The sequence below is a fragment of the Oreochromis aureus genome, linkage group 12 (assembly GCF_013358895.1).
Source record: "Oreochromis aureus strain Israel breed Guangdong linkage group 12, ZZ_aureus, whole genome shotgun sequence".
In the NCBI taxonomy this organism is placed as follows: Eukaryota; Metazoa; Chordata; class Actinopteri; order Cichliformes; family Cichlidae; genus Oreochromis; species Oreochromis aureus.
In genome coordinates, this window is record NC_052953.1 from 22,766,655 (window position 1) to 22,793,663 (window position 27,009).

Genomic DNA, 27,009 nt, shown 5'->3' on the forward strand with positions numbered 1-27,009 from the left:
ACAAAAACCAAACAGAGAGGTCAAATATACAGAGCTTTGGAAAGATGAAATCTTTGTTTGTTTGCTTCTTTTGACAAGCTAAGGCTTTAGACTAAAATAATGGTGCAGAACATCTCACATATTCTAATCAATAAAATGATTTTCTCAGTAACAGTGTTTTAACTTCATCACCTTGAATGGCTCCTCCTGTATAAGTGCATCCATGGCTACCACAGTCATGAGTCGTGGGTGTCCAGTCACGGGATCATTCACGTGCTCCAAACAAACACTCAAGAACCCCCTTCCCCATCCTGAAAGTGCTCGCCCGGTCCCTAGTGCTCCCAGGGAGTACTGGGCTCGAGAAGGAAGTGCATTATCACTCTGGGAAGTCCTCAAAGAGCCCTGCTGGCGCAGCTGGGGTTGATTCAGGCCTCTCACTCCTCCGTCAACCCCATCTTTATCAATATCTAGGCTCTTAGTGCGTCCAGCTTGCTCCTTGGCTCCTCTCCGGCTCTGCTCGTCTTCCTCCCCGCTCTCCGATTTTTCCTTGCTCTCCTGTTCCTCCCCCCACGGCCCGGTACACGATCCACCGAGATCAAGGGTGAAGAGGTCATAGAACTTGGAGCAGGATGTAGCCAGATAGACTTTGTGTGCAAAAACTCGAGTAGTGCCACCTTGCAGAAGGAAAACAACATCCGCACACAGAGGCTGACAGAAAAGAGAGTCGGGGCCCTCGCCGTCTGTTAGAGGCGGGTCTGGGATGCCCACTATGGGGCGTGGTGGCCGAGGAGGCAGGAATGGTGCCTGGAGGAGGGGCCTCTGGACCTTCTTCAAGTGCGACTTCCAGAACTGCAGATGTCGACGGGAGATAAGGGCAGCACGGATTGCATTGTCAAAAACATCTTTGACACCGAACTGGGCAACGATGCTGGTCTCATAGTAGGGTATACCAAGTTCTTTTGCCACCTCGTGGCCTCTCTCTGGAGGAAGGATATCTGTAGGTTTGATGGGTCTGTGAGTGAGAAAGACATAACAATCATAATGATGACAGCAGTCAGATAAAGAACTGCAAGCAATATAATTAAGTGCACAAAACAATGCTATAAGAAAGCTGTATTAATCTCAGCGCTAGTTTTAAGAACAGCTAACATGATGTCACTGATGACATCAGTGCAAGCCAATCTTTTTCAAAAGAGCAGAAAATTGACTGTTTTAATCGTTTTAACTTTTCTTCACAACACAAAGCAAAAACGCATTAAAATTGCCTCATTTATGGCGATTTAGTTCCTGCTGCTGATTAACCAGGCATGCACATCACATGCACATCTCACTGAAGCCACAGGGTCAAGGTTCCCTCTAAACCCGTCTGTTAATGCCTAATGAAAAATGCAACTCACTTGGCTAGCGGTCGACGCGCACGGTTAACAGCATCCAGGTCGGCGTAGCGCAGATCCAGCTGGCAACCAACCAGGATGATGGGCGTCCGGGGGCAGAAGTGCTTGATCTCCGGGAACCACATGGTGCGGACGTGGCGCAGGGAATTGGGATTAGCCAGAGAGAAGCAAAGCACCACTACATCAGACCTAAAAGGGCGGAGAGAGCAGGGGTGAAAAGAATATCAGCGATCTCTCAAAAGGCAGGAAGAGAGGAGAGCTGATTTGTTATGTCATGAGCAGAAGATGCCAGTCATCAGAAGACATGTGGTCTTTGATGGCATCAAGGAGACAGAGATTCAAAAAAGGGAAATGAAAAGGATCGGTGCTGATTCAACGGACGTCTTGTCAAGTTTATGCTTAAAACATACATGTGTGGATGAAGCTTTTTTGAGCTGCTGCAGGGCACTGCAGGAGCATGGACGGTGCCAGTGAGAAAGCTGGGGTCAGAAGACGTGTGTGCACGGGTGGGTCTGTGTGTCTGTGACTCTGGGCCTCTGGGCTGCTGATTTGTCTGGCCTGCCTCTCTCTCTCTCGCTCTCTCCCGCTCACTCTCTCTTACGTAAATTTCCATAAGCCCTTCAAGGCTACATGGACCACAAAGAGAAAGCTAAGAATAGATCAGAAACACACACACACATACATACATGGAATTTCATTTCCTCATTTTCTGATGTGTTTGAGCAGGCAGACAGCAGCACTTACAGCTGTTCTCCAGAGTTGAAATTTCTGTGACATGTTGGTGCAGGCATTTCTCTTTCTAGGTAATGTTTGACTGAGCTTCGTGCCAGCGGGATGGATCATTTAGTGCCTGTGCAATGCTGACGAGGCAAAAATGCTCAATCGCTAAATGATTTGCTCCTCACAACAGCGCAACAACACAGGACTTGTGATCCCAGCAGCACAAGACTACTAAAGACTTATGTAATTTGTGCGCTAGATTAAGCATCGCTGATAACTTGAAGATAATTAAATATACATATGTTCCAGTTTTGGTCAGGCACACATTGTTCATGAGACAGTGGGAGAAAAGCCCATTAATGAACCTGAGAGGATCATTAAATGCCACTTAAACTTGTCTGGTTTCCTTTGGCAAAATACCTTTGCTCCAGAAAATTTGATCCACTTTAATGAGCACACAAAGGCAGCACTGTAAGAAATCAAAATATACCCTGACTACTTGACTAAAACGTGAAAATCTTTTAACAGGAAGCATCCTTGAAGAAGAGGGACAAACAGCTTAATTTGCAAGTAACACATAAAGGCAGCTAACGGAAATGAAACCGAACTACACTAAATCAACTGTGACATTTTTTGCAGTGCAGACACGGGTTCCATAGTCCTCTTTACTTTCACTACATAATCTCTGAAAAGCTTCTACTGGCAAGGATGTAATATACAATACTGAAGTATTACATCACTGCTCATGCTCTCTCCCTCTCTCTCTCATACACACACACAGGAACTCCCATTTGCACTTTGTAAAAGGATCATTGCCACGGCTTAGGCTATTTGAGGTCATGTTATGTGTACATGCATCGGAGCTCGTGGTTTGTTTGTATGTTTTTCCATTTAAGATCTAGGTCTTGCTGAGTGGTCAACGACCCACTCTAACTTTACTAAGGCAAGTGGCACCATATAAATGCAAACTGTACAGTCTTTTTGATTCGTTCATAACAAGTTGTGGTGTCTTCGTTAATGCTGTTTCTGGACTTACAGGCAATCCTATTAACACTGCAAACATAATGTAGATTATGTAACAAAAGTACTGAATGCTACTCATTGGAATTAGAATATGAAAATTGTCAGTACATAATGCATTATGTTAATATACATTCGAATATAAATGTATAAAAAATGTGTTTTCTTTTTGGACACGTGCTATATCAGGTCATCCTTTGTCATAAAATGACAGATAAATACGTACAGATATATATGGAGTATATTTTTTCTCCTATCTGCATTTTGTGAAGACCTGCCTCAGTCTGCCTCTAAATGTACACATAAACTGGATTTGTATCACACTGGCAAATCATGCTGGAAGTGCTTCAATCTCTGACTTTTTGTTTTTTAAAATTTCTGAATCTCTGCTGAATGAAAAACTTTTTAACTTGACCTATTTTCACTCTGTGTTTATTTTCCCAAACCGAGTGTTCCTCTTCTAACAAGCCATGTGACAATCTGGGTATCATTTGACAATGTGATGTTTTGAGTTGTGATATCAACAAAAGGCTGGGTTAGGGGGTAGCAAAGTGTCAAGGGCACAACGGACCCTTATGATGTAAGTTCGGTTAAGGTAATGAGAGAGGAGGGGGAGGTGAGGTGAATCAGAGGAGCCTGAGGGCAGGATGGAGATAAAGCGCGGCCCAGATGAATGAAATGGGTGAGAAGGAGGATGAGTGGGAGGGGAGCCGGTGACAGCGGGCATGGAAAAAACAGCTGAGCTGGCGTTGTGTTTTTATCAGCTGACTGCAGGCTGACAAAGCATACAGGGCATGCAGACGGACACATGCACACACGCACGCACACACCAAAACATATACTAATACAGGCATATCAATGCGCACATGTACAGATGCTTCAACCTAATTTGTATCATAGCAGCAAAACAAGAACAAAATGAACAAATGAACTACATGCTACTTGACAATGAACACACACGTAACCTCTCACTCAAACACACCTGACACAGGGACAAGGTGACCCGATACACAATCATATACGAGCCTAATCAGTGTGACCCCAGTGTTTTTTTTATTAAATTACACTAAATTGCACAACAAATCTAAAACAAGGAAACAAGGAAACTTTATTTTAACAAAAGAAAGGCTAATGATCGCAATGACTCGGCACTTCTGTTTAACTTACCTTACATATGACTGAGGGAGGGATTTGGGTTTGTTTGCTTTTCTTAAGGATCTTTTTTAAGGCTCCACCCATTGTTGGTAAAACATACAGCAGAGTACAATATAGTGTACAGTAGCCTTTTTAATCATGGTTAAAATGTATCCTTTCTTTTTTTATTGTTCAGTTTGATGTCGCTGGCCAACTTTTGCTCGGTGTGAATCAAATTTCTATCTGCTGAATTTTGCTTTGGCAATAAGTACTTTTGCATTTCACGCCAATGAAGCAGCTTTGATAAAGGCACGGGAAATAAGAGGATATAGCGATGATCCAATCACATCTGAGGGAGGAGGGATGTAACAGCTTGAGAGCAGAGTTCAACTAAAAAAGCATGGCAGCTGGATTATGCAAAAAGCAACTTTTGGGTGAGGGAAAGTTACACGGACATGTTTCTGTGGGTGTAATAGTTTGGTTGCATTCTGCTGAAGAAGCCAACAATGAGTTTGGTGATATGTTAGCCCACGTAAATTGTGTTAATGCCTTACAAACTGCACAGCCAACACAAAGCATTTTCTTGGCAGCGCCAATTAAAATGTGAAAGTAGAACACGCTTTAAGATAGTCAACCTTGGGGTCAGCCAACAAATGGTGTTACTGGGTCAGTATCAAAGTTGGGGCAAGCGGAAAGCTTCATAATGTGTTTGTGTGTATGTGTGTGTGGTTTTTTTTCACTGAGTGTATCTGCTCACCTGCCATAGGCAAAACGTCTGTCTTTGTGATGATCCCCGAATGTGTCCCATAGCCTCAGGGACACACTGACTTCATCCACTACATCACGAGATCTCTCTAACACCTGCAACACAGACAAATATTTCTGTAATCAGGTCAAAGGTCAAGGATTATTTAAGCACTCAGCTAATTTAAAACTAAGCACAACAATGTCAAGTGGCCTGCACAACATTTTCAGTGTTGATAATGCATTATTTGCTTTTTATCCATATGTGTAACTACTACAGCCTGTGTTTCAGTCTCTGTACCATGCCCAGAAGTGTACCCAAGTTTGTCTATGCAACTCTTTCCGCACTGTGTTTGACTCTGTGTGCATGTACCCACCTCCTGGCATACACGGTACTGGTCGATGGCCCAGACGGTTGGCACGTGGGTGGCAAGCAGCTGATACTGTGTGAGGGTGGCATTGCAGGCCCGGGCACAGATTAGCCTGGTCTTGCCTACTGCATTATCCCCTACCACCACACATTTAATGGTTTCCACATTGGGCCGCTCATAGTCTGTGTCTATATCCATGGAGAGGGCCCTGGAAAGCACGAGAGAAGAGAGAAACAAAATGAGAAGTGGTTAATTTGACAGTCATTAAAAACAAAAATAAAACATCATTTGATAAGGAACCACAGGAAGAATGACACTGCATTTTGACACTGACAACAACAGCAGTCAGGCACAGTAGCCGCTAACTGTCGCCCAGCCCAGCCTAGGGGAGCTTTGTTAAGGATCTAAACCCCCATAGCTTTGCTGCCCAGTGTATTCAGGCTTCTGCCAAACCCCTCAACAGAACACATGGTTCACAGGCTGAGCAAAAGAAGGACCACAGAGCTATTTCTGTAACAGCACAGAGAGAGAAACAGAAGGGGGAGGAGGTGGATGGACAGAGGAAGAAGAACAAGACTTCCCTGGAGTTTACTGTTCTTTTCTCCCCCTTTCTGCTCCTCTTTTGAATCACTCAAAGCATTTTCATTTTAGAGAAAATGTAATGCGAGATGATGAAACATCTAAGTTGGCTGTGCAAAAAAAAAAGGGAAGTATAAACCCCAAAACCTTTCTAATTAGCATTTTTGGTCTTTCATGCATCATCATTCGTCTTCTCTTGGCGTCTAAGATACTCAGTATAAATTAGGATAAAAGGATTAAAGAAAAAAAACAACAGTTTGGCAGCCATGTATGACCACCTGTCACCTCTGTACTTAACCTTGGTGCAAAACGGAAGTACTGCACAGGTCAGCTGACTTCCTCTTTTAAAACCAAACATCACTCTGAAAAGCTTACCAAAATCCCCTTTCCATAAACTGCTTACAAACATTTCTGACATGTCAATACACATGTTAATACCCATTTTAAAACATTCCTGGAGAAATCTGTGCTATTACAAAACCGACACCACTGCCAAGTCTGTAGCCAGCTAATCAGTCCATTCGGGGTTGTGGCTTATTCAAAACCCAAACCAAGGCCCCCATAAATAGAGCATCTGAAACATTTATAAAGGCTCTGGCTTGTTATTCCAATGACGTGGATGCCAGTGCAACACTTCAGTCCAGCAGTGACAGACACCAGCAGCTAAAAATGGCATCTATTCATCAGACACATGAGCCACGTGTGCGCCCTGCTATTCAGCCATGAACGGCTCTCAGTGTAGCCATACACCTTCACTTCATCTATATCACCGTTGCTTTATTTCCCTCAACACCTAAGACATCGATTTTCTTTGTCAACAACAACAAAAAAGCCTTCACGTTTTCCAATTTCCTGTCAGAAGGGGGTCCCGTTTACGTCACACAGGAAGTACAGAACAGAGATTCCTTCTTTGTCTAACTGAGCTGAAGAAATGTGCCTGTCAAAGAAGCAGCTTCCTGAACGCTCCATGTGGATTTATGACTTTCAGAGTTAAAAATATCCTTTTCCCTTGCCACCTTAGCTGTCACACCTTCAGACGCACGTACAACAGGTAGAGGAGAGAGATAGAGGAAGCAATAAAAAGATAGCGCAACCTGGTAGTTACCTAACAGCTTTTTGGCTAATGGTGATGGCAGCAGGCTTCTTAGTGCTGTTTTTAGAAAACTAAACAAGGATAAAGGGCCAACTGTGAATCCTGACTTACTACAAGTGGTTGTCAGCGTTGTGTGCCAAAGGACATTTGAATTGAGTGTACCAAAAATGGCAGTGACAAACGGGGGAGCCAGACGTGATGTACAGTACTGTTAAATCCTCTCTGTTTCCAGTGAAACAGTGGATAGCCAGAAAAGATGGCAAGATAGAAAAAGCCAGGGAAGGGATTATTAGTATTAGAGAGAATGAGAGGCACTGTCAGCCCAGCATTAAAACCAGAAATTCATGCTACAGGGATCAAAAGGATGGGACCGGCAAAAACCAAGGCTTCTCAGGAGAACAAATCACAGATTTTCCTGCTGATGCTTTGATATGTGTAAATATGTGTGATTCCCTAAAAAAGTAAAGAAAATTAAATACAAGGGTGATATCAGAGTATGGTGTTAAATCCTTTGCTACTGGCCTGCAGGACTATCTAAGTCAGTGTGTGTGTGCATGAGAGAGTGTGTGCATGTGCACGCAAGCACTGATATAACCAGAAGGCAGCGTTGGTGGTGGCGTGGACAGTTTCTCAGGGGGATCAACAGTACCTGACTCCCAGATATCATCCTCCATCTGAGGATCTTCGCTGAGGCCCCAAGCGAGTTCGGTCATGTGTTGGTTAACAAGCATAATACAACTGTCTACTCATACACCACTGCGCTTGGCAGATACACACCTGCTCACAGGTTTATATTTAAACCACCTAAGCGTTCGTAGACTCCAACAATTATTTTTAATTGCATGACTGGAGGATGAACAGAAGCCAGAGACTATGGAAGCAGGAGACTTGTGCAGCTCAGATGAGCGGAAAGTGTAGCTGGAGAGCTCAGGTTTCATTTTTAGCCAGTGACCTATAGTGAACTGTACACAGATGTCTAGACTTCATCTGCTGGCCAGTGTGATTTTTCCATGCTAGCTAGCAAAGGTGTCTAAAAGGACAAAGATAGTTTGCAATGTAAAACAATGAGACAATGAGTCACTGTTTTATTTTTTCGCAACGTGTGCATGTTTTTCTGACACTTTTAAGGACATATTGATATTGCGTAGGCATCAGCACATTGATAGAAACACTGTGACAGGGACTCAAATGCCCACTCAACACACAAACATGACCCTTCTAGTTAATTCTGGAATGTCATGGATTTAGTCAGGGCGTGCACGCGTGCGTGTGTGCAAGCCTGCATGCATGCCCAAAGAGACAAGGAAACTCATGCATAAAGTATATGTGTCTTTGTATGGCTTCTCTTTAGGGCCACACAGCCCTTAAAGGAGAAATGAAAGAAGATAAACACATCTTGTCATCGTCCTGTTTAGTTTATCTGTACACAAACTCACTGGCTCATTTCCAAATCCTTCTATTTATCCTTCTGTCTGTGTGGGTTTTTTGTTTTATTCCAGCTGTACCCTCTCTAGCATACTTTGGGACCAGCTGACAGTCTCCCTCACTTTATTTCCACTCTGCATTTATTCCCTAAATATAATGCTCCAGTTCACAGTTTTTCCATCCTTCAGTTCACTCATTGTCTTCTAGTAACCTTTCTCCGGTCCTCTCCATATCCCTTGTCTCCTCCCACTTTTTCTCCCAACGTCACACTTTCCTCCACCCTTTTTTCTTTCCTTTTTTTTTTTTTAGCAGTGATCTATTAGTCTATGACCTTTTTGGCTGTAAGTCAAGGAGCAGTATTAATCAAATATACCCCCCGCACCCCTCCCCAGTTTCTCTGTTATGTAACACCTATAGTGATTCACTGGCAGCAACCGGTTATCCCAAAACCTTTACACCCCACCCCCCATCTGGCTCTTCTTCCTTTGGGCTAGAGTTCACCCCGATGCCAGCGTTGAAGCTGGCTGTCACTTTGCTCTCTTCAACCACTCATGCAAAAAAAAAAGGAAGTGAAAAAAGAGTGACCCCAATAACCACCCATTTAATGCATGGGTCAACACTTGGGCACTCACACAGAGCTATGGGGCTTACACTATCACGGGCTTGGCTGCATACACAAAGTGCTCGTGTGTAATTGTCTGCAGAAACTATTCAAACATGCGCAACCATGTAAGCTTCCTTTTTTAAACAGTGTTTTTTGTCAAAAGTTTGCCCTCTTGCAAGAAAAAAACGCTTACTCATTCATTCTTGTGTATGCATTTTAGGTGTGTGCACTTGTGCATTTGTGTGTGTGAGTTAAAATTGTGTGTTTTGTGGGTGTTTGAGACACTGACAGCCACAGGCACAGCTGCCATAGACTGGTTACATAACCTGGTCTGTAGCCTCTGCTAGGCTCCCAGGATGGCTGACAGTAGACCTTAGACTCACTCACACACTAGCAGAGTCATGCATACACACATGCATGCCTGCACGTACTGTCTTACCCTTTGCAGATGATACTGGTATTAATGCACGACCCACGGCAGGCGATGCTATGTATGCATCTAGCCTAATGATTTAAAGGGTGTTTGGGAGCCAGCCGCACGCCAGCTTAGTTGAAAAAGCCTCCCTCCTCTCTCTCTCTGCTGCAGTAAAGCTTTTTAAATACAGACAGGCCAACCCTTGTGTCTCTGAGTTCTCCTATTCATCCCTGCCAGTCTTCCTTCTACTCTTCTCCATCTATACTTCCCACCACTTCTTTCCTCTCTCATCTATCTTGCTGTCCTTGCTCGTTTTCCTCCAATTTCTAGTTAACAACCTTGTACCTTTGAGTATCCACTCCGTACACAGGACACTTTTACATACAGTCTCACCAAGCATGTCTGTCATTCACGTCTCTCTCGTCTCTCACGCTTCATCGACCATTCTCACTATTTTCTTTTTAAGACTATTCTGATTAAACACATGGGTGAGCTGGTGATTTAATTGTCATTTTCCACTGATCTTTAAAAGGCCATCTGATGGCTTTGACTTTTAATTGCATTAAGAATCGAAACACGACAGATAAAATACACTTCTTATTAGCATAAATCTATTACCTTATCATTGCATACTTCTGTTTGATCTTTAACAGGCTCATTTGACATTTATGTTTCAAATAAACTGAAGCATGACACGTTGTCTTTTTTGTACCTGGTTTGTTTTTCTGGAAGAAAACTCACAATGTGATTGTGATTTTTCAATGTAAGTGAGACAAAGCAAGTACTGTGACTTTGATACAAAGGACTTGGTGACCTAGATATTACTACAACTTTACTGATGTAGAGATGGATTAGGTTTATCTGGGAGAAAATAGTCCAGGCCATTCCTGTGGGAATGCAACTGTGGTTTAAAACATGATGTAAAGCAGGGGCTCTCAAACTTTTTTGTGGCTACTGACCCAAGCCCAGCTCTCATGAGTCATATGCTTAGGACTCTTTGCCATCTTCGAATTCTAAAACATTTCAACTAAATACTTACAATGCATGTCATTTTACGTGTCACAATCATATTAAGAGTTTCTATTGACCCAAAGATAATTAGGGTGGGAGGAAAGTACTTCAGCAGTACTAATCTTGTTTAAAAATGCAACATACTTTATATTTTCCGCACCAAAGCACTATGTTACATGTAAAAGGAAACCATAAAGCATCTACGTAATTCCAAGCACTATTTATCTCTGTATATCTCCCACTACAGCTTGTTACAGGGATCAGGACATTCAAGCCTGCCATATAATGCTGGCTTATTCTTCCATGTGGGTTTATCAGCGCTGCAGAATGTTATCTGAAAGCTGTTGACACAGTCAAATGTTTGGGCACAGTGCCTAATCAGGACAATAGGTTAAGTCATTTGAGTATACATAACGACAGCCTTGATCTTTGATTCATTACCCACATTACTGCCATAAGATTTAAGAACAAAATTCTTAATGGCCAACAAAAACACATCACATCTTCAGTGTGTTAAGGGTGGATGACTGGTAGGACACTGGTAGAGACACGCACAGAACAGAAGATCGGATACAGTTGGTGTTTCCACAAATGGCTGAGCCACAGTCACACAGTGACCATTATTAGACATCACTTGAGGAGGAAAAAAAATGATACTGGCCAAAAGACAAGGATTGCACAATATCGTGTGCATGCCAAAGTGTTTATGCAACTAGATATGATTAATTGCTAATGACTGGAAATGAAAACGAGGTCAGTTAAAAAAGAAACTCCTAGAATATTATTTATTTATTTCCAGGTAGGAGTGAGAGGGTTCTTAATCAAACACGTAGCTACCTGCAAAGCACGGTCCCTCAGATGACGTCATGGCCACACGCTCAGCATTACTATACATATATGTGTACATATATATATATATATATATATATATATATATATATATGTATAAGAATATATAAGTGTGTGTGCATGTGGGTCTACGGTTCTACAAGGCCACATTTATCTTCTCAGGCTGCACGTTTTCTTTTGTCCCCGCTTCGATCTGCACGCTCTCCCTGTAAATACTGCGGTGTAGGATCACTACAGTCATCAATGAAAGAACCTCGTGTGCTCCATCTCCCCGCAGCCATTCATAACCACCTGGCTCATTCATAGTTTCTCATAGAGACCGATTCAACAAATCAGTCAGTCTTGTGTTTTGTCATCAGAGTCTATAAAGATAAAAGGCATGAGTCAATATTCACCGTGCTGCTGTCTCTCACATAACGATGTTATAAAAAAAGGGGGCAGGTACAATCCTACATGCCAAATGATGCACTGATAAGTCTGGTGTAATGTGCCAAGCCCAAGCGCTTCACTACAACACAGAATCATAATGTCAAAGGAACAAACAATAAAGGAAAAAGAAAAAGTAACAGAAGTCTGCAGGTGCTTTTTTTAATAACCCCACCTTGTGATATTGTAACATCTCTTTCTGAAATAATAATATAACACGTTTGAAATAAAACAGGCTCCGTTATAATTACTATGATGTTACACAGATGAAAGAGGTGATTAAAACACTATGAACAGAAAACAGCTGTTAATGAATCTCTGGAGTGTAAAAAAGAAGGAGGAAAAAAAGATGTTGGGGGCTTTGTGCGGATTGCTTTGTGCACAGCCAGAATCGCAAGAAGAGCATGTGACCGAGTATTCCTGCAGGAGGGGTCCCTACCTTCCGACGGTTCCGGAATTGACCCACATGCCACTCTGCTGGTGGTTTAGCCGGTCACTGAAACCGGACAAAGACGCACGGAGAACGAAGATGCGATCGCTGCGATCCCGTTGTTTGCCAATGAACACAAATAACTGCAGACAGGACCTCTGCCCTATCACATCCTCCTCTTTAGTCTACTTCCCGTCGCTGCCTCCTTAATCCAGCGCCTCACAGAACTCAACAAGAACCAGCTCGCTGCTGCAGACTTAATATAATGCTGTGTTATCTTCAAACTGACACTTTGGAGGATGAAATGCAATCATAACTGGCTGAAAGAGTCTTCTGATCTGAGCCACCCCCTTTCTGTTGTTGTTTCCCCGGCTGATTTCATCAGAGGCACGCCTCCACGACTGCGCGTCATGACACAAGTCTTCCAACTTCTCCTGTGCTGCATTCAAGTTCCGTAGGAAATTAGACGTTTGTACGCCATCGTTCTGAGGATTTATACACACAGCTCGATATCCCATTTTTATTGACATTTTTGGAAGAAGACTTGAGAATACGGAAGACCTCAATGATGACTAAAAGTGGAACTTTTGAGCTGTCTATTGATTAAAATATGAAATTCTGCAATTAGCGTTTTCTCTTTACTGCGCTGTGTGATTTCTATGAATAAGAACAACTGTCAAACAGCTCCTGGATAAACATCACCATGCAATAGTGGCTGAGCAATTTAAAACACTATTTAAACGCACTAACTTAATTACTGTAATACTATAATAGCCTAAATCTCGAGGCTTAAGAGGAACACTTAAGGTCTCCTCAGCGATTAGAACACGCGGGCCAATCATGTCCTGCATATATGATCGTATCCCCGCCCAGAAACTATGCTCTTTTCATCCTATTAACTCAGAACGCCCCACAAAGCGTGCTGCCTTTAATTGATAGAGCGCTTGCATCCACCTCTGCACTGCCTGTAATCACTATCTAATTATCAATCATAAAGAAGACCGGGGTATATTTTTTTAATGTTATCCACGCAACTGTCTGGATGCCAGTGTGATTTAACTATGTTTCCCCTTTAACCCTTGCAAACACGCTCTATCCAGGTAAATAATGCAAGAGTGTTGTTATTACTCATGGGCAATGGAGAGAAATTTTCTCCTAAGGTTACTCTGGGTTTTCAGGCATAGCAACTACCACGTAGCAACTGTAGCCTACTGCTACTAAAGCCAATGAAAGAGGAGCTCACAGACTGGACCAAGGAGAATACATGGCGTTTGCTATCATATTTTCCAAGATCTCACTGTCTAAGAATTAATTGCTGGAATGCTGAGCTTTGCCAGAGATGTAAAATGCTGCCATGTCACCGAGAGGCAAAATACCTCCAGTTGTCTTCAAGCAAAACTTATATTTAATTTAACCTTTAGAAGGTGTGCCTTCAAGGCAGGAGCTTTTATGAGTCCATCTGCCACTCATTGTAGTCAGGGGTATAGCTCAAGATAAAAGGTGAATGTGGGATTTCTATAACATTCAGCATCATTTTATCTTTCACTTATTTCACACACTTAGGATACGGATACAGTCACCGATTTGATCATGTGAGTATCCTTGAAAGCCAGTCTGCCATCTACTGGCAGAGTTTGGTACTGTAATCTCTAAAACAAAGGCGGCACAGGCTCTTATGGCTACATCAAGTCAGTGCTGTCACTCAGAGCCACCTCAGAAGCAGCAGCTTACATCTTTGAGACAGATTCCATATCGCAGGGTAGTCATGGGTGTCGCAACATACTGAGTTAAATTAAGCATTTTAAAGAGAAGGTCAGTGTATTATTTGACCTAAGTGCAGCAATCACACTTAAAATGTTTGTATTAATGTAAATTTTTGCACATTGTGCACACATGCAGACACAAAGACACCAAACAGGAATCAAACAGGAATTCAGTGCACAAATAGTCAGACTGTACGTCTTATATCTATTTTTCCAATGCTGTCTTGAAGCCCTGAGAAAATACTGCCCCCTGACCTGGCTGGCATGGCCACAATGAAACAGCATGAAAGATGGGCTGGAATGCCATTGGAGAAAGCAGGGGTTCAACACCACTGGCACAGAGAGGGCTTAGAAAATGTGGAGAGGCAGAGCCCTCCCCTTTTTTTATTTTGGAGAGGTGTACTTGTGAGAGAACTGTTAAACAGCACAACTCTGAGGTGATGTCTGGCCCCATTCAGCTACAGTAAAATGAAAAGGACTGTGTTTTGTTAAACAAGCTTTATGGCTCTTTTATTAACTGTGTGGGAAGTTTACTCCCATAGCTTTTTCACTTTGGTGAGATTAAAGTTGGGAGAATGGGTTGAGATCACTTTTTTGGCACGACTGCTTCGGCAAAGAGGCGTCTTGCTGCTTAGACAAATGCTCAGTTTTGTCCGCAGTATATTTAGTGCTCCTCTGGTTTTAACAAAGGAAGGACTGGCATGTTTACATGCATTTATTTAGATATAATTCATGTTGTTTAAGCTTTGTAAAGTTCAAGACTAATATCTGTTTTATTTTAACTGCAAGTAAGGGTAAGGTTTGTCTTCAGATGTACTGCTAACGGATAACAAACGATACATTTTCAAATCAGTTCATTTCAGATATTTACTCATTATAAAGAAATTCAAAACGAGTGTTTTTTTGGTAGTGTTTTCTTGCGCTCATCTCATCCCGTCCTGTCCACTCCTTTGCTGACCCTATTCTCACCCTCGCCGCACACTCATATATCCAACAGGCCGGCTCACCCCCTGCCCCAACACTGTGCTGGAACTGTTCTAAAGCTGTCAAAACACCCAGCTTCTCACACTCCCCGTGTCCACACAGAGTTCGCTTTAAGTGCACACACACACACTCTTAACAAAAAAACAGCCTATGCAGCCTATTCACTGGCACAAGTAGGTCAGAGCTCCAGTGGGTCTTGCAAACAGTCCACCATCACCCTGGAACTGATAACGATATCAAAGATTAAATTCTACCTTCAGCCCTGACTTACACACACATATCAACGCTCAAACACCAGCAAACATTACGCTCCATATGATGTGGATCTACAGGATGAGAGCATTAGCTTGTGTGTCTGACGGGATGATTTTGTCATACGATTTTGTTTTAGAGGTGAGGGACAGGAAAAAAAATGTGGCATTTGTTTCTCTGGGAAGAAAATTCAGAAATGAAAGGTCAAAGGTGAAACTAGAGTAAGTGAATGTTAGTGAAATGAGCTTGTGGGAAACTGGGCGTTTCTACAGTACATGATTGATGGTGGGAAAATATTGAAAAAAAAAGCTCATAAATTCAAATATGTGAGTTTTTTTTTATTCCCACTGTTAAGCTCTGTCTCATTTTTCTCTCTCTCTCTCACACATACACACACATACACAGAGTGGCATGAAGAAGTGGCTGAGTGTTGCCAGAGCCGGCACCCTGGCATGAAATAGAGTGTGTTTTGTAACAGCCGGCCTATTTGGCGATGGGCAATGGCACAGTGTGAGTTTACGTGAAAAACATTTAACGCTAGATAAGGCCTGAGACAAAGTATAAAATGAGGCAGACAGGCAAGGGCGCAAAAGAGGAAGTGAGGGAGAGAGGCTGAGGGGACTGTTTACTTGCTAAGTTATCAATAATATGCCTTATCATGAGCCAGCTGGAAAACTACATGTGTGGGACCAGTGGTCATTGCTTTATTACACCCTAATGAAGACAAGTCACTGCACTGCTTGTGACTGAACAAGTGAAACCTTAAAAGAAAGCGACAATTGATTGGTCAGAATATATTATGGACCATTAAATGCTTAAATGGTGTTTTGTGTTAGGGAGACATACTTACTTATCTTTTATGCCTTGTAAAACAAAAACTAAAAAATAACAGCTATATTAAAAAACACAAACACACAACGTTTTGCTTGATTCAGACATGTTAGCATTTTTGACACCGTTTTTTTTTTTTCTTTTACATGCACACTAGACCACCCCTCTTAGTCTCTGGAAGGAATAAATATAGACTAATGAGTTTGAGCTGCTAAATTGCTAAAGTTCAAGTCCTGCAGCAGACCCAATATAAGAGGTAAAACTTTCTGTTGACATACTTGTCTGCAGCTATTATTCCCCGAGTGTCATAACATGTGGGCCGTCAGCTTGTTGAGTCTGACTGCTTGGCTGCAGATAAATGTTCAATGACTTTAATACAGATATATTTCCAGGTCGAGTTTGTGCTGTTGATGCTGGTGGGCCATGATGGTGGAATATGTTGGGAATGTGAAGTGTCTTTAGGACAGGGCGAGAGGCTGGGAAAAGGAAAGAGGAGGAGGGCGGCACCACTGAGGGTTTATTGTGGGGAGAGAGGGGAAGGTCTCTTTGTTTAACTGCCTGCTGTCTGCCTGAGAATAAACAGACCTCTGATTATGATATTAATGCCAACTTAAATGTTTCACAGTGTGGTGCCTGGCTTTCGCAATGAAGTGCCTGGAGTGAATAAGAACACGGTGCTGCATATTCCTCACTGTCCTCAACTAGCAGCCCTGGAGTGCCAAAACGACCCAGTTAGAGCTATGCGGCATCTAGCGCACCCAACCACAACCCCATAGCCCATCTCAACCACCAGCAGCTCATATTCCTGTCAAGTTACCCAAGTCTCCCTGTGGGTATAGTGTCTTTGGCACAGCCTCAAGTACCCAGTACTCAGTTCTAAGTAAAAAACACTTTAGTGGCAAATTCCAGCGATTCCATCGGCTTTGTGTTTGCTGGATTGTTTTCTTGTTTTAAATTCCTTGCATGTAAGCCTGTTTTATCCAAAATCACAGCCTGAGACAAAACAGCAGTGAGTGATAGCCTAAGTGGATATGGAGTTTTGACATGCAGAAGAGTTAAAAAGTACATTCTTGAGTGGCACAAATCTTCTGCGATAAAGACAGACTGTGCGTCTGCCCTAGAAGTTATGTACTTCCTGCATTCTGACTTTTGGGGATTGAGGTTGCACAGGCATGCCTTGCTGCGCTCCAGTGCATGCAGTAATAGATAAAGATTTACAAAAAATCAATTCAGGTTTTACAGGAGTATGTGCACGGACAGATAAACGTGCTCCCGGATTCTCTGAAAAGGCAATCTTAAGATCATATATGAATTCAAAGAAATACACATGCACACTCTCTGCTGGACAGAGACACACAGGTCAACGGAGGTGCCTCTTAAGCTGTAGCTGTCAAGTGCCAGGGCTAATCTTATTAAGGCTCTCTTCAGCCGTTGGTCCGAATTCTTAAAGTGATAGTTCAGTTTGGTGAAAAATTAGCCCTATTTCTAACCTAAACATATCTCTACAACCTGGGTGTTTTTTAATTTTACTGGGGCAGGCGGCTTTTTATTTAAGGCCTCTCTCAGAAAACCTGAGCACAGGTTGATGCATAAAGAGACCTGTTTACTAATTTATGATAAATGGAGCATATATTATGCTCCAGTAAAAAAAAAAAAAGTTACTTCAGTTACCATGACAAGTGATGGCTAAGCCAGTTGGGACTCTAAGGATTCATTGGCTGTGCAGGTATCAGGGTATTACACTAGTGGAGATGAGTTAGGTACTTAGGTCAGGAGGACAGCAGGAAATTATGTCAAGATGGGGTGTGAGAATAAGGTTAAGGAACGACACAGAGACAGATATGGAAATGGGGATGGAGACTGGGAAGGAAGTAGGACCAGAGCTGGAGTAAGTTCAGAAGCAGAGGGCAGAATTTAGGTTAGCACAGGAAACCAGTGTTAGGAGGTTTTAGCCTTGAAGGAGATTGACTGGTTCTGCTTTAAGCAAAGCAACACATTTAGCATTTCATATAATTATCAAATTAAAAACTACACTTAAGAATAGAGAACAGGCCCACGTTTAGTACGCCATGGTTGATATGACTGATTTTTTTCTGCATCCTGCCTTGAACAAGTTTAGCGTGTAATTCATGGAAAATGTTCATTGTCAGCTTGAAATTGATATAATCCTTTTGATATACTCTCTTAGTATGCCCTTTAGTAAATCCATCAGCAGGGATCAGTGATGAGCTTACTTGGAAAGTGTTGTATATAGGATACTTTGTTACTTAATTTTAATAATATTGTGATGGCAGAGAAAGAGTAAGCAGATCGGCTGTTAGAATTACATTTTTATATCCTATATAAAAGAGGAAACGCCACCAATTAAACAGGCATGGTGCTGCAGGCGTAGCACTTCTCAGTGATCTGTTGGCATATTTGCTTAAAGAGATTCTTTTTTTTCTTTCTGAACAACTGCTGAACATTAGTGTGAAATTACAAGTCCAAGATAAACCTTTCTTTATCATGTATCAAAGGGAGCGGCACTAAATATTGGTGTTTACTGAGTAGGTAACAGTGTTTCACCATGGTTGCCTTATTGATAGTCACTGTAGTAACAACATTATTTGCGACATCTATTGTCAGGAATGAGAGAAAATGCCACCAAACACCAGAAATTAATGATGCATTGCAAAAGGGAATCTGATGTGAAAGTATTTAGTGCTTTGTAATAGTTTTATGGGAAATATTTAGTCTATCTCAGCCTTAACCCGTCCAGCTAAAATGCTGTGTGAGTGCAGATATTTATGTTGCGCAGAGTGCTGTGCACTGCACCGGGCTTTTAAGAGTGTTATTGACCAGCACTTTACAGCAGATCAAAGGATGGAGTCTCTTTCGCAATACATGCAATCTATAAGTGGGTCTTGACATTTTCCCTGCTACCTGTGGTGAGGTTAGAAGTATTAGTGACCTCTCTGAACCATATATAAGACAAAACTTTGGACTGGGATTAAGATCAGACAGCTAACAGGAAAAGGGGAAGAAGAGGGAAACTGAGCCTTCCTGAAAACTGCATGAATGAAAAGAAAAAAAAAAATTTTGTTTTGTTTTTTTATGTTGTACAAAATTTTTTTAAAAAAAAGAAGTTGTTTGTTCAAACTGCTACGTTTAAGAATATTTTAAAAATGAACATTAAATTTAATGTTTCAAAGTTCTAAACTTGTGAGACAATAGGACAGAGAAGGGGCAGAGGCAAAGGAAATGCTAAAGTTGTGAGGAAAGAGATGTATTTGGCCTCAGTACAGGTCAGTCAGTATTCTCAAAACAGCCTGATCAAACAGAGAACGAAGCCAAGACAAACACCTCTGGACTTCAGTCTGGCACAGAAAAGCAGAACTGTAGCCCCGCCGAGATCACACTCCACAAAGTCAGTACATCAACCCTGCTCACTCTGCAAAATACTGTGTATCAGAGATTCCTAATCTATTTGGCTTGCAAACACCACAGCTAAGGAAATTCTACCTATGAAAGCCCATACAACAGGTCGAATGTGTCGGCTGGATTATGAGTTTTCATTGTTTTCTTTTTATAACCGAAAATATGGCAACTGCTATGTGTGATATTTAATTTGTTACATTTTAAAAACATAAAACTATGTGTGTTCTCTTTTGAAAACTGAAAGATCCCTGTCAAATATTGTAAGAGAGTGTGTTAATGTAATATTTTGATGTTTGATATAATGTACATTTTCATCTTCGCTTCCATTTTTCCTGCAATATCCATATTGCTATCAGGCTAATGCGGTATCCATCTGCTTCTATTTAAAAGACGCTTGCTTACATAAAGAAACAGATAAGAAGACAGAGGGGTGGGGAAGAACATAAGTGTAAACAGCAAAAAAAAAAATCTAAGAGAGACTCAGAAATAGTCAGATAGCCACATTACAGAGCACCATGGCATAACAGGAAGGCCCTTTGTTGTGTTTACTTCAAATAACCTGCATATCCTTTATCTAGTTGCTCTGTAGAGTTCCTAGCATTGTATTAGAATTGAGAAAACAAAATAAAAACAAACGGGTTGTTAGGTAAAATCCTTGCATCTCACAGATAAAGCATTTATCTCAATAGCAATGCATTTTTAATGTTATTCAGTTCAGCCCTTTGAGTGGGTTTTATAATCCCGAGTGGTCAAAGCATTTTCTCAGGCAGTGCAGGAGACATGTAATCCATCAGCTGGCCTGAAATCTCCCAAAAAATAAAAAATCATCAACTGAAGAGATATGATTTTCACCTAAAAGCACTAAATTGGAGTATCCTACACACACTGCTCGGCTGTATCGCAAAGGAGGTCATCATGCAATCTCCAAATGCAGGAATGTCATTAAACAAGACAGCAAATGTGCGCGCACAAACAAAGCTGATACACCGTGTACAGGGGCATCCCAAAATAGTGATGGAAAAATCTATACTAGCGGTTCCTTTTTATTTATTTCCACACCGCTGTGCCATGGCCTGACGATAAAACCAGCATGCAATTATCACCACGCACTGTGACCACATGTCATTAATTTGCTAAGCTGTAGCACGGCCACACAAGTTTTAATCATTTGATTGAGGGCATGGGGTTAGGCTCTTTTGAATCCTGCACTATCGATGACACCAGCTAATCCCAGCCACTTGTGGGCACAGGTAATTTCAAGCAAATATATGTTAAGATGAAGCACGGAGAGACAGCTGACCAGAAAACCATAATGGAGCTTAACAAGGCTCAAGAAGTCAATGTTTTTGTATAACCTGGCCTTTGTTGTTGTTGAGTGCATTGCTATTAAGTATGACGGGCCATTAAACAGGAATGAAGATAATAAAATGATTAAATATTTATGCTAACTCTGGTGATGTATTCCAGTGGGACAGAGAGAGAGAGAAACAAAGACAGAGAATATTTCATTGCCAGTCAGTGCAACATTTTCCAAACTTTAAGAAGACCACAGGTGATAAACCACATTTTACTGGCTAACCCTTAAATTGTATTTTGTGATCCGCTGTGTCTGACCTCAACCTACATGACTCAGTGTTTTATTGTTCTTTCCCCTGAGTAGATTTAAATTAAGGAAAAGATCCCTGTATTGCGATAACTAAAAATAGCACATGGCTTAATATGTCTAGCCACACCACATAATATGTGATGAGTCAATTTCCAATTTTCATGAGGAAACAAACCACAGACACTGCAGTCCTGCATACATCGAGTTTGCTACCATCAGTTATCATATCTGATTAATTTATTCTGGAGTGTGTGTGTGTGTGTGTGTGCTCGACTGTGTGAGAAAGAGAGACAGACAGAGAGCCAAGAGAGCGTCAATCAGTCATGCTGCATCATTCTGAAACAGCAAAAAATTGGGCAGCCCTCGAATAAATGACACGTGGTGGGCGATCGCGGTACAACAATGCGTACGTGTCAAAGCAGACGTGCAAGGAAACACCTTAAATAGAGCCAACCGCACAAGCATGCTTGCACAGGCAAAATTACAGATTAAAAATCCTGCGGTTTCATGGGTGGTTCAGCCAAAGACTGAAGCTGGTCTGACCTGGATTAGCAGGAACGGCACCCTTGGGTGTTCCGCTCTCTGAAAATCTGCCTTCGGCTATTACTAGATGAGACGGATACTGTATGTATGTGTCAGTCTGTTTATGTCTATACAGTGTGGTTTGGAGATGTTGGTTTTGGAGTTTAAAAGCTTCACTGTGTGAGTCATTGTTTCTATATTTGTGGGTCTTGTGTTTGACTGCGTTAAAAGATTTTTTGGATGCATCCCTGTGATGGGAAAGCTGCTAGAGTGACTAAAGAAATAACTGAAAAATCACGTTTACACTGCAAGTGTCCCCTTTAAGACAAGGGGGGACAAAAAAAGAGTTGAGGACAATGCTAAAATGGGCAAAATGTGTGTGAAACTTCAGAGAAACTATCTTTTTTACGTCACTTTCTGTAACCCAAGGAGAGCTTCTGGCAATGTAGGTGCTAATTGGGGTTTTTTCCCCCATTCTTGATTAATGAAAGCCAAATTGCTGTTATGAATGGATAGACAGGCAGGAAAAGAAAGATCTGAAAACAAACAGGAAGATAAGGAGACAGAGTTCCAAGGCTTGCAGGCAACGAAAATGAAAGACGCTAGAGATTACTGCTGTGCGAGCAACACGAGCCAGATTTATGGAGCTGCGCGGGCCCATTCGGGCCTGGGAGGTGCTTAGAGTGTCCTGTAGGCGATGCAAGGAGACAGCCACACCCACACAACTCCACACATATACATCAATAGCCAAAAGGCAACCTCTTATGATATGCGATGTAATCTTGTACTGCAGAACACGCGCGCTCCAAAACATCATCGGCATTTGGTCAGTCATATGATGCTGGAGCCAGTTCACCAGAAGGGATCGGCTTTCTGCCACAAATGAGAGGAGCAGATGCTAAAGAAAGATTTCCAGGGGTCAAATTGCATACAGCCTTCCACACATACAAAAATATGCATGCATATTCATGCAGAGTTGCACAAGAGGATGTAGTTGTCGCAGCGATACAGCCGTATGACCAGGACACATAAAATCACAACACAAGCATGAACATAAATAGAGACGCAGCACAGCCAAGTCACCAAATGGTGCCACTTGGTCTCTGGAGAATAACGTGCCATCCTTTCCTGGATGCACATGCAGACGCACACGCACCCAAGTTTCCACAAAGCAAAATAGAAACAGGACAACAGGTTACAAAAAGCAAGAGATGTGATTAAATAGAGAAATGGAGAAACTATAGCATGGGTTAAGGAGTGTAAAAGCAGAACAATCTATATGTGGCTCTGCATGCCAGACTGTCAGATCCACTGTCAGCTCAAGACCGTTTCAAATATCAGTCCACTATTTTTTTTAATTTTTTTTTGAAGTTGGAAGTTGGAAGTTTCTTTTCAGTTATAATTTTAGGTGACCCTAACCTACCTCAGCTCTCTGGTAATCTGTCATTTTGCAGCCACACAATGCAGTGGCAGGCAGCGTTTCCTGCATGACAGGCGCTAAATCCAAGGCACATATAACATCAGGAAAAGCCAAAATCTAAAAGTTAAAATACCACAAAGAAACGACTTTGGAGCATAAAACCTTTGAAACCAAAAACCTTCATCGTATTCTTTCAGCAGTGATGTTGTGTAATATGCCTCCCTATCAGTGCAGCGATCTCAGATCTCTGGACACAACCCCTGTCAGCCCCTGGCCTCATTCCAGCCTGGAGCTATCTGAGCAGCCACAAATGGACAAAGACAACCTCTCTGAATTCAACTGGCTCTCTTATCTCCTCTCGCTTGATCGTGTGGTCCTCTCCCACCCTGGTCTGTCCTTGTTGATGATACAACGCCTTCTTATCCAAGTCTCTCACCACTAAAACATATTCCCTCACACACTGACTCTCTGGCCTTGTAAAGGTGTGTTTTGCTTCCCGTATGCATCATATAACGTAGACACTGATGTTTTTTTCATACAAAAGACGAGCAGTTTAAATCAGTAAAGTAATCACACCAAGCCACACTCGCAAGTACAGAGAAAACAGCGAGTGCTAGGGACACGGTGCAGCTGATTATCATAAGGCAAATGTTCAACATGTGGAAAGAGATCATTTCTAAAGGAGTGCTTTGTTTGTTTTTTGGACAGATTGTCTTGATGGAAGAAGAGCCAGTTGTTAACTTATCTGTGTTTTCTTTATTTTTTCTTTTCATTTCTTCTAATGAAATCCTTTCTTTACCAGCTTCTTGGTTCAAACAGAAAATGGGGAACAGGATTTATCATGTTTACAATAATATGTAATAGGACTCTGTCATAATCTCTCATTCTCACTCCCTCAGCCTGCTTTGTCTCTTTCCCCCACAGCCGAAACCCCTTCGTGTCCCTCTTCTTCGATCTTCTTTCCTTTTTCTTCCCTCTACAGCTCAATTTCTCTTATATTAATGTGACACAATCTGCTTCTCTTCTCTTCTCCCAGCACACAAGGCCTATGTTCTTTCTCCAAGCGTTCTCACTCTGCGTTCTGCTCTTGCATACACATTTTTTGCTCACTGACACCCCGTTTAAAAACAACAACAACAACAACAACCAGAGAAGCAGCCAATAAGAAACAAACTGTACAATTGGCATCACCAGCACAATCCCTTCTCTTATTCTCTTTTGCCCTCCCACCCTCCCTCTTCATCCCACCACCACCACCACCATGTTTTCTCTGTCCAAAACTTACTAAAGAGGACAAACATCATGTGGTGCTGGAAAAAGAAGACACTGTTGCAGGATGACTGTAAGTCTGTTATATTTTCTCCCTTCTGTGTGTGTGAAGGGTTATGTTGAATTCCACCAGTGTGTGTATGAGCATCACTTTATTACTAGTTACATGTAATACACCTACCGCACACACACATGCACCTCACAGACCACAACCATTCAAATTCTTCTTGAGCCAAGGTGCAGGCTTAAAGCAGACTAATTGTGTGTTTTGTTTCTGTGTATGAGCATGTGCGCGCATGTGACCGTGCATGTGTGTCGTATTGCCCAGCTCACACAAAGACACTTCTTCTTATACGATTCCCAGCTGTGTGGACTTGGCGCGCTAGTCGGTCATTCGACAGCCAAGAATGTTTGGTGTGCAACTCTACTGGAAAGCCCCAGTTACCCACACACACTTACTTTAAACACACACACACACACACATACACATACGCACAGCATCTACAGAGACATCCTACTCCTCTGAGCAGGGGCAGACACAGGGAAGGGCCTCACCCCAAAAGGAAGAACGGTTCAAATTCCACAGCTGATAGAAAAAACACAGAGCAGCGAGGGAAAAGTGGAGGAACTGATGTCAACTTTTGTCACACCATCCCCACACCCACCACATTTTCACCATGCTTCTATTGTGGTTGATGAAGGGGGGGTGTTTCAACTGTTGTCAGAGAAACCAGTTTTCTTTCCATGCTTTGGCCAGTAACTGTAGCGACCACTGTTTGGCTCTGTAGACACTAAGTGACTCCATTCTGCAGCTATTCCTTTAAGCTTGACTCATGTATCCAGACTTCTGCAGGTGGTGAGCACATCTGATTCGGTATTTAACCAAGCTAGGCAAACTAGCAGTTGCAGGGAACGTCACCGTATGGCAGAAGAAACTGGGATTTACAGTAGAGCACAGCTAAACAAGATGATCTGTGCAGTTTTTTTCTCCCTTTTGTACCACAAAAAGAAAAGTGGGAAGAGTGTGAGGTAGAACTTGCCAAAAACAAAAACCCAAACTGCCCTTTTAGGTTTTAAGTTTTATCAGTGCTGTGCAAATCAATGTTTTTATGTGTATGTGTGTTTTTTTTCTATAGGAAGATCTACAAATAAAAACATAAAGTAAAACTTCAATTAGTTTGCAAGTGTTTATCCAGTACACCCCTCTAAGATAACTTATGTAACCTCCAAAAAAGCTTTCGGAGAAGTTCAAAACGGAGGCTATTCTAGTTCAGCCTGCGATATGTCGATAAGCGCAATACACTGAACAGCCCAAACTAACTGAACCGTTATGCAACCCTTTGCTGACTGTCCACATGTGGTCTTGCACTGTGAACTGCTCTGTAGCGAGCATACAGATTAAATGGCATGGCAATACACGTAGCATGTGCAACAATCCCCGCAATCTCCTACCTTTGAAACACATTCGCTTCTGCAATCAGTTCAGGGCTCTTTTATTTCCCCCCTTCGACGTCCACTTTAAGTTCACACCTCTCCGCTGCTCTACTCCATTCGTTTTATTCTGGGCAGCGCTCGTCTCTCGCTTCTCCCCATTAAACTGCAAGGCACAAACAAATGCGATCACTTCAGAGCATCTAATCATAACTCACATGCTTTAACACTTGCTCCTCCGGTTCAGCACTTGAAATTCCTCAAATCATCGGTTTCGTTTCTTGTAAAGATCTGCCAGAGCTGACAGAAGAAAAATACTCCCGACTGTTGTAGCCGAGAGACGCCAGGAGGAATGCAATTACACGGAGACTGCTGCATATTGCAAAAGCTGCAGACATGCTCTTGTTTGCAGACCCCTGCTATTGTGCTCTGGGATCTGTCTGGGTAGTTGTGAGCCTGTGGTCCTGATGCGAGTTTTTCCACGTCCCTTTGTTGTTTCTGTCACACCTACAAGGAGGGAACACACGGAGGAGGGGAACCTTGCCCCTACTTTCTTTTGTCTGACTGTTTTTACACAGCAGAATCATGGCTGAACGACTCTGTTTTTTTGTTTCTTAAATAATTGACTTTACATTTCATCCACATGGTATCAGCCCCGTTTCGTTTAATCTTTTCTGTGTTGATTTATATTTGTTCCATTTTTATTTATTTTTAATCCGCTTACAAGTAAACAGCATATCCCTAAATAAAAGTGCATTTGGCCTTTGTTCTATCGCATCCGTACTTTTATCTTTTAGTGCCCCGTCTCACCGAATCCCTCGCCAGAAGTTTGGTCCTCGCTGGGGAGTAGACTGTCGCCGCTGTCTCTCTCTCTCTCTTCTCCTCCCCTTTCCTTCCCGCGTTGTCTCTCCCAGTTGGTGGCAGAACCCAGTTGTGCTTCACTCCAAACCATCCTGCATGGACAGCACGCCAGCGCTTATCAACGAGCACAGTGATGACTGCATCACTGCTTGTCACAAGCGCCACACCCATCCATTCATAAAGCAGAGCGAGTGCCAGCCTCCAGACCAGACTGCTCGCTGGGTGAGGAGGTAGTAAAACAACCACAGTGCTCTTTAATGGAAAAATGGCTATGATATTCTTTTATATCTCTGTGTCTGAGGTGCTGAATAATGAATTTGTAGCCATTTTAAAAAGAAAAATAGATCTCACCTTGTGTTTTACCATAGTAAACCGTGATGGTTGGGGAAAAAACGTCAGCACAACACAAGCATCGTGGTTCTTTGATTCATGTCTTTATAATGACTATAGGATGTGTGA

General features: G+C 42.2%; 1 protein-coding gene across 5 annotated transcripts in view; it reads right to left on the reverse strand.

Annotated features, from left to right (window-relative positions):
* Nucleotides 1-26,646, reverse strand: part of rhobtb4 (Rho related BTB domain containing 4) — a 38,905-nt gene extending 12,259 nt beyond the window's left edge. Inside the window, exons 1-6 of one of the 5 annotated variants that reach the window (XM_031736192.2) lie at nt 26,500-26,646; nt 25,711-25,855; nt 5,369-5,570; nt 5,005-5,108; nt 1,377-1,562; nt 172-991 (exon numbers count right to left, since the gene is read on the reverse strand). In XM_031736192.2, coding sequence (XP_031592052.1) covers nt 172-991; nt 1,377-1,562; nt 5,005-5,108; nt 5,369-5,560 — 1,302 coding nt within the window. In that variant the 5' untranslated portion in view covers nt 5,561-5,570; nt 25,711-25,855; nt 26,500-26,646. Of the gene's footprint in view, nt 1-171; nt 992-1,376; nt 1,563-5,004; nt 5,109-5,368; nt 5,571-12,203; nt 12,233-25,710; nt 26,174-26,473 lie in introns of those variants that run through there. The other 4 variants (XM_039620755.1, XM_031736191.2, XM_039620752.1 and 1 more) reach the window with 4 other exon arrangements.
* Nucleotides 26,647-27,009: the final 363 nt, after the last annotated feature.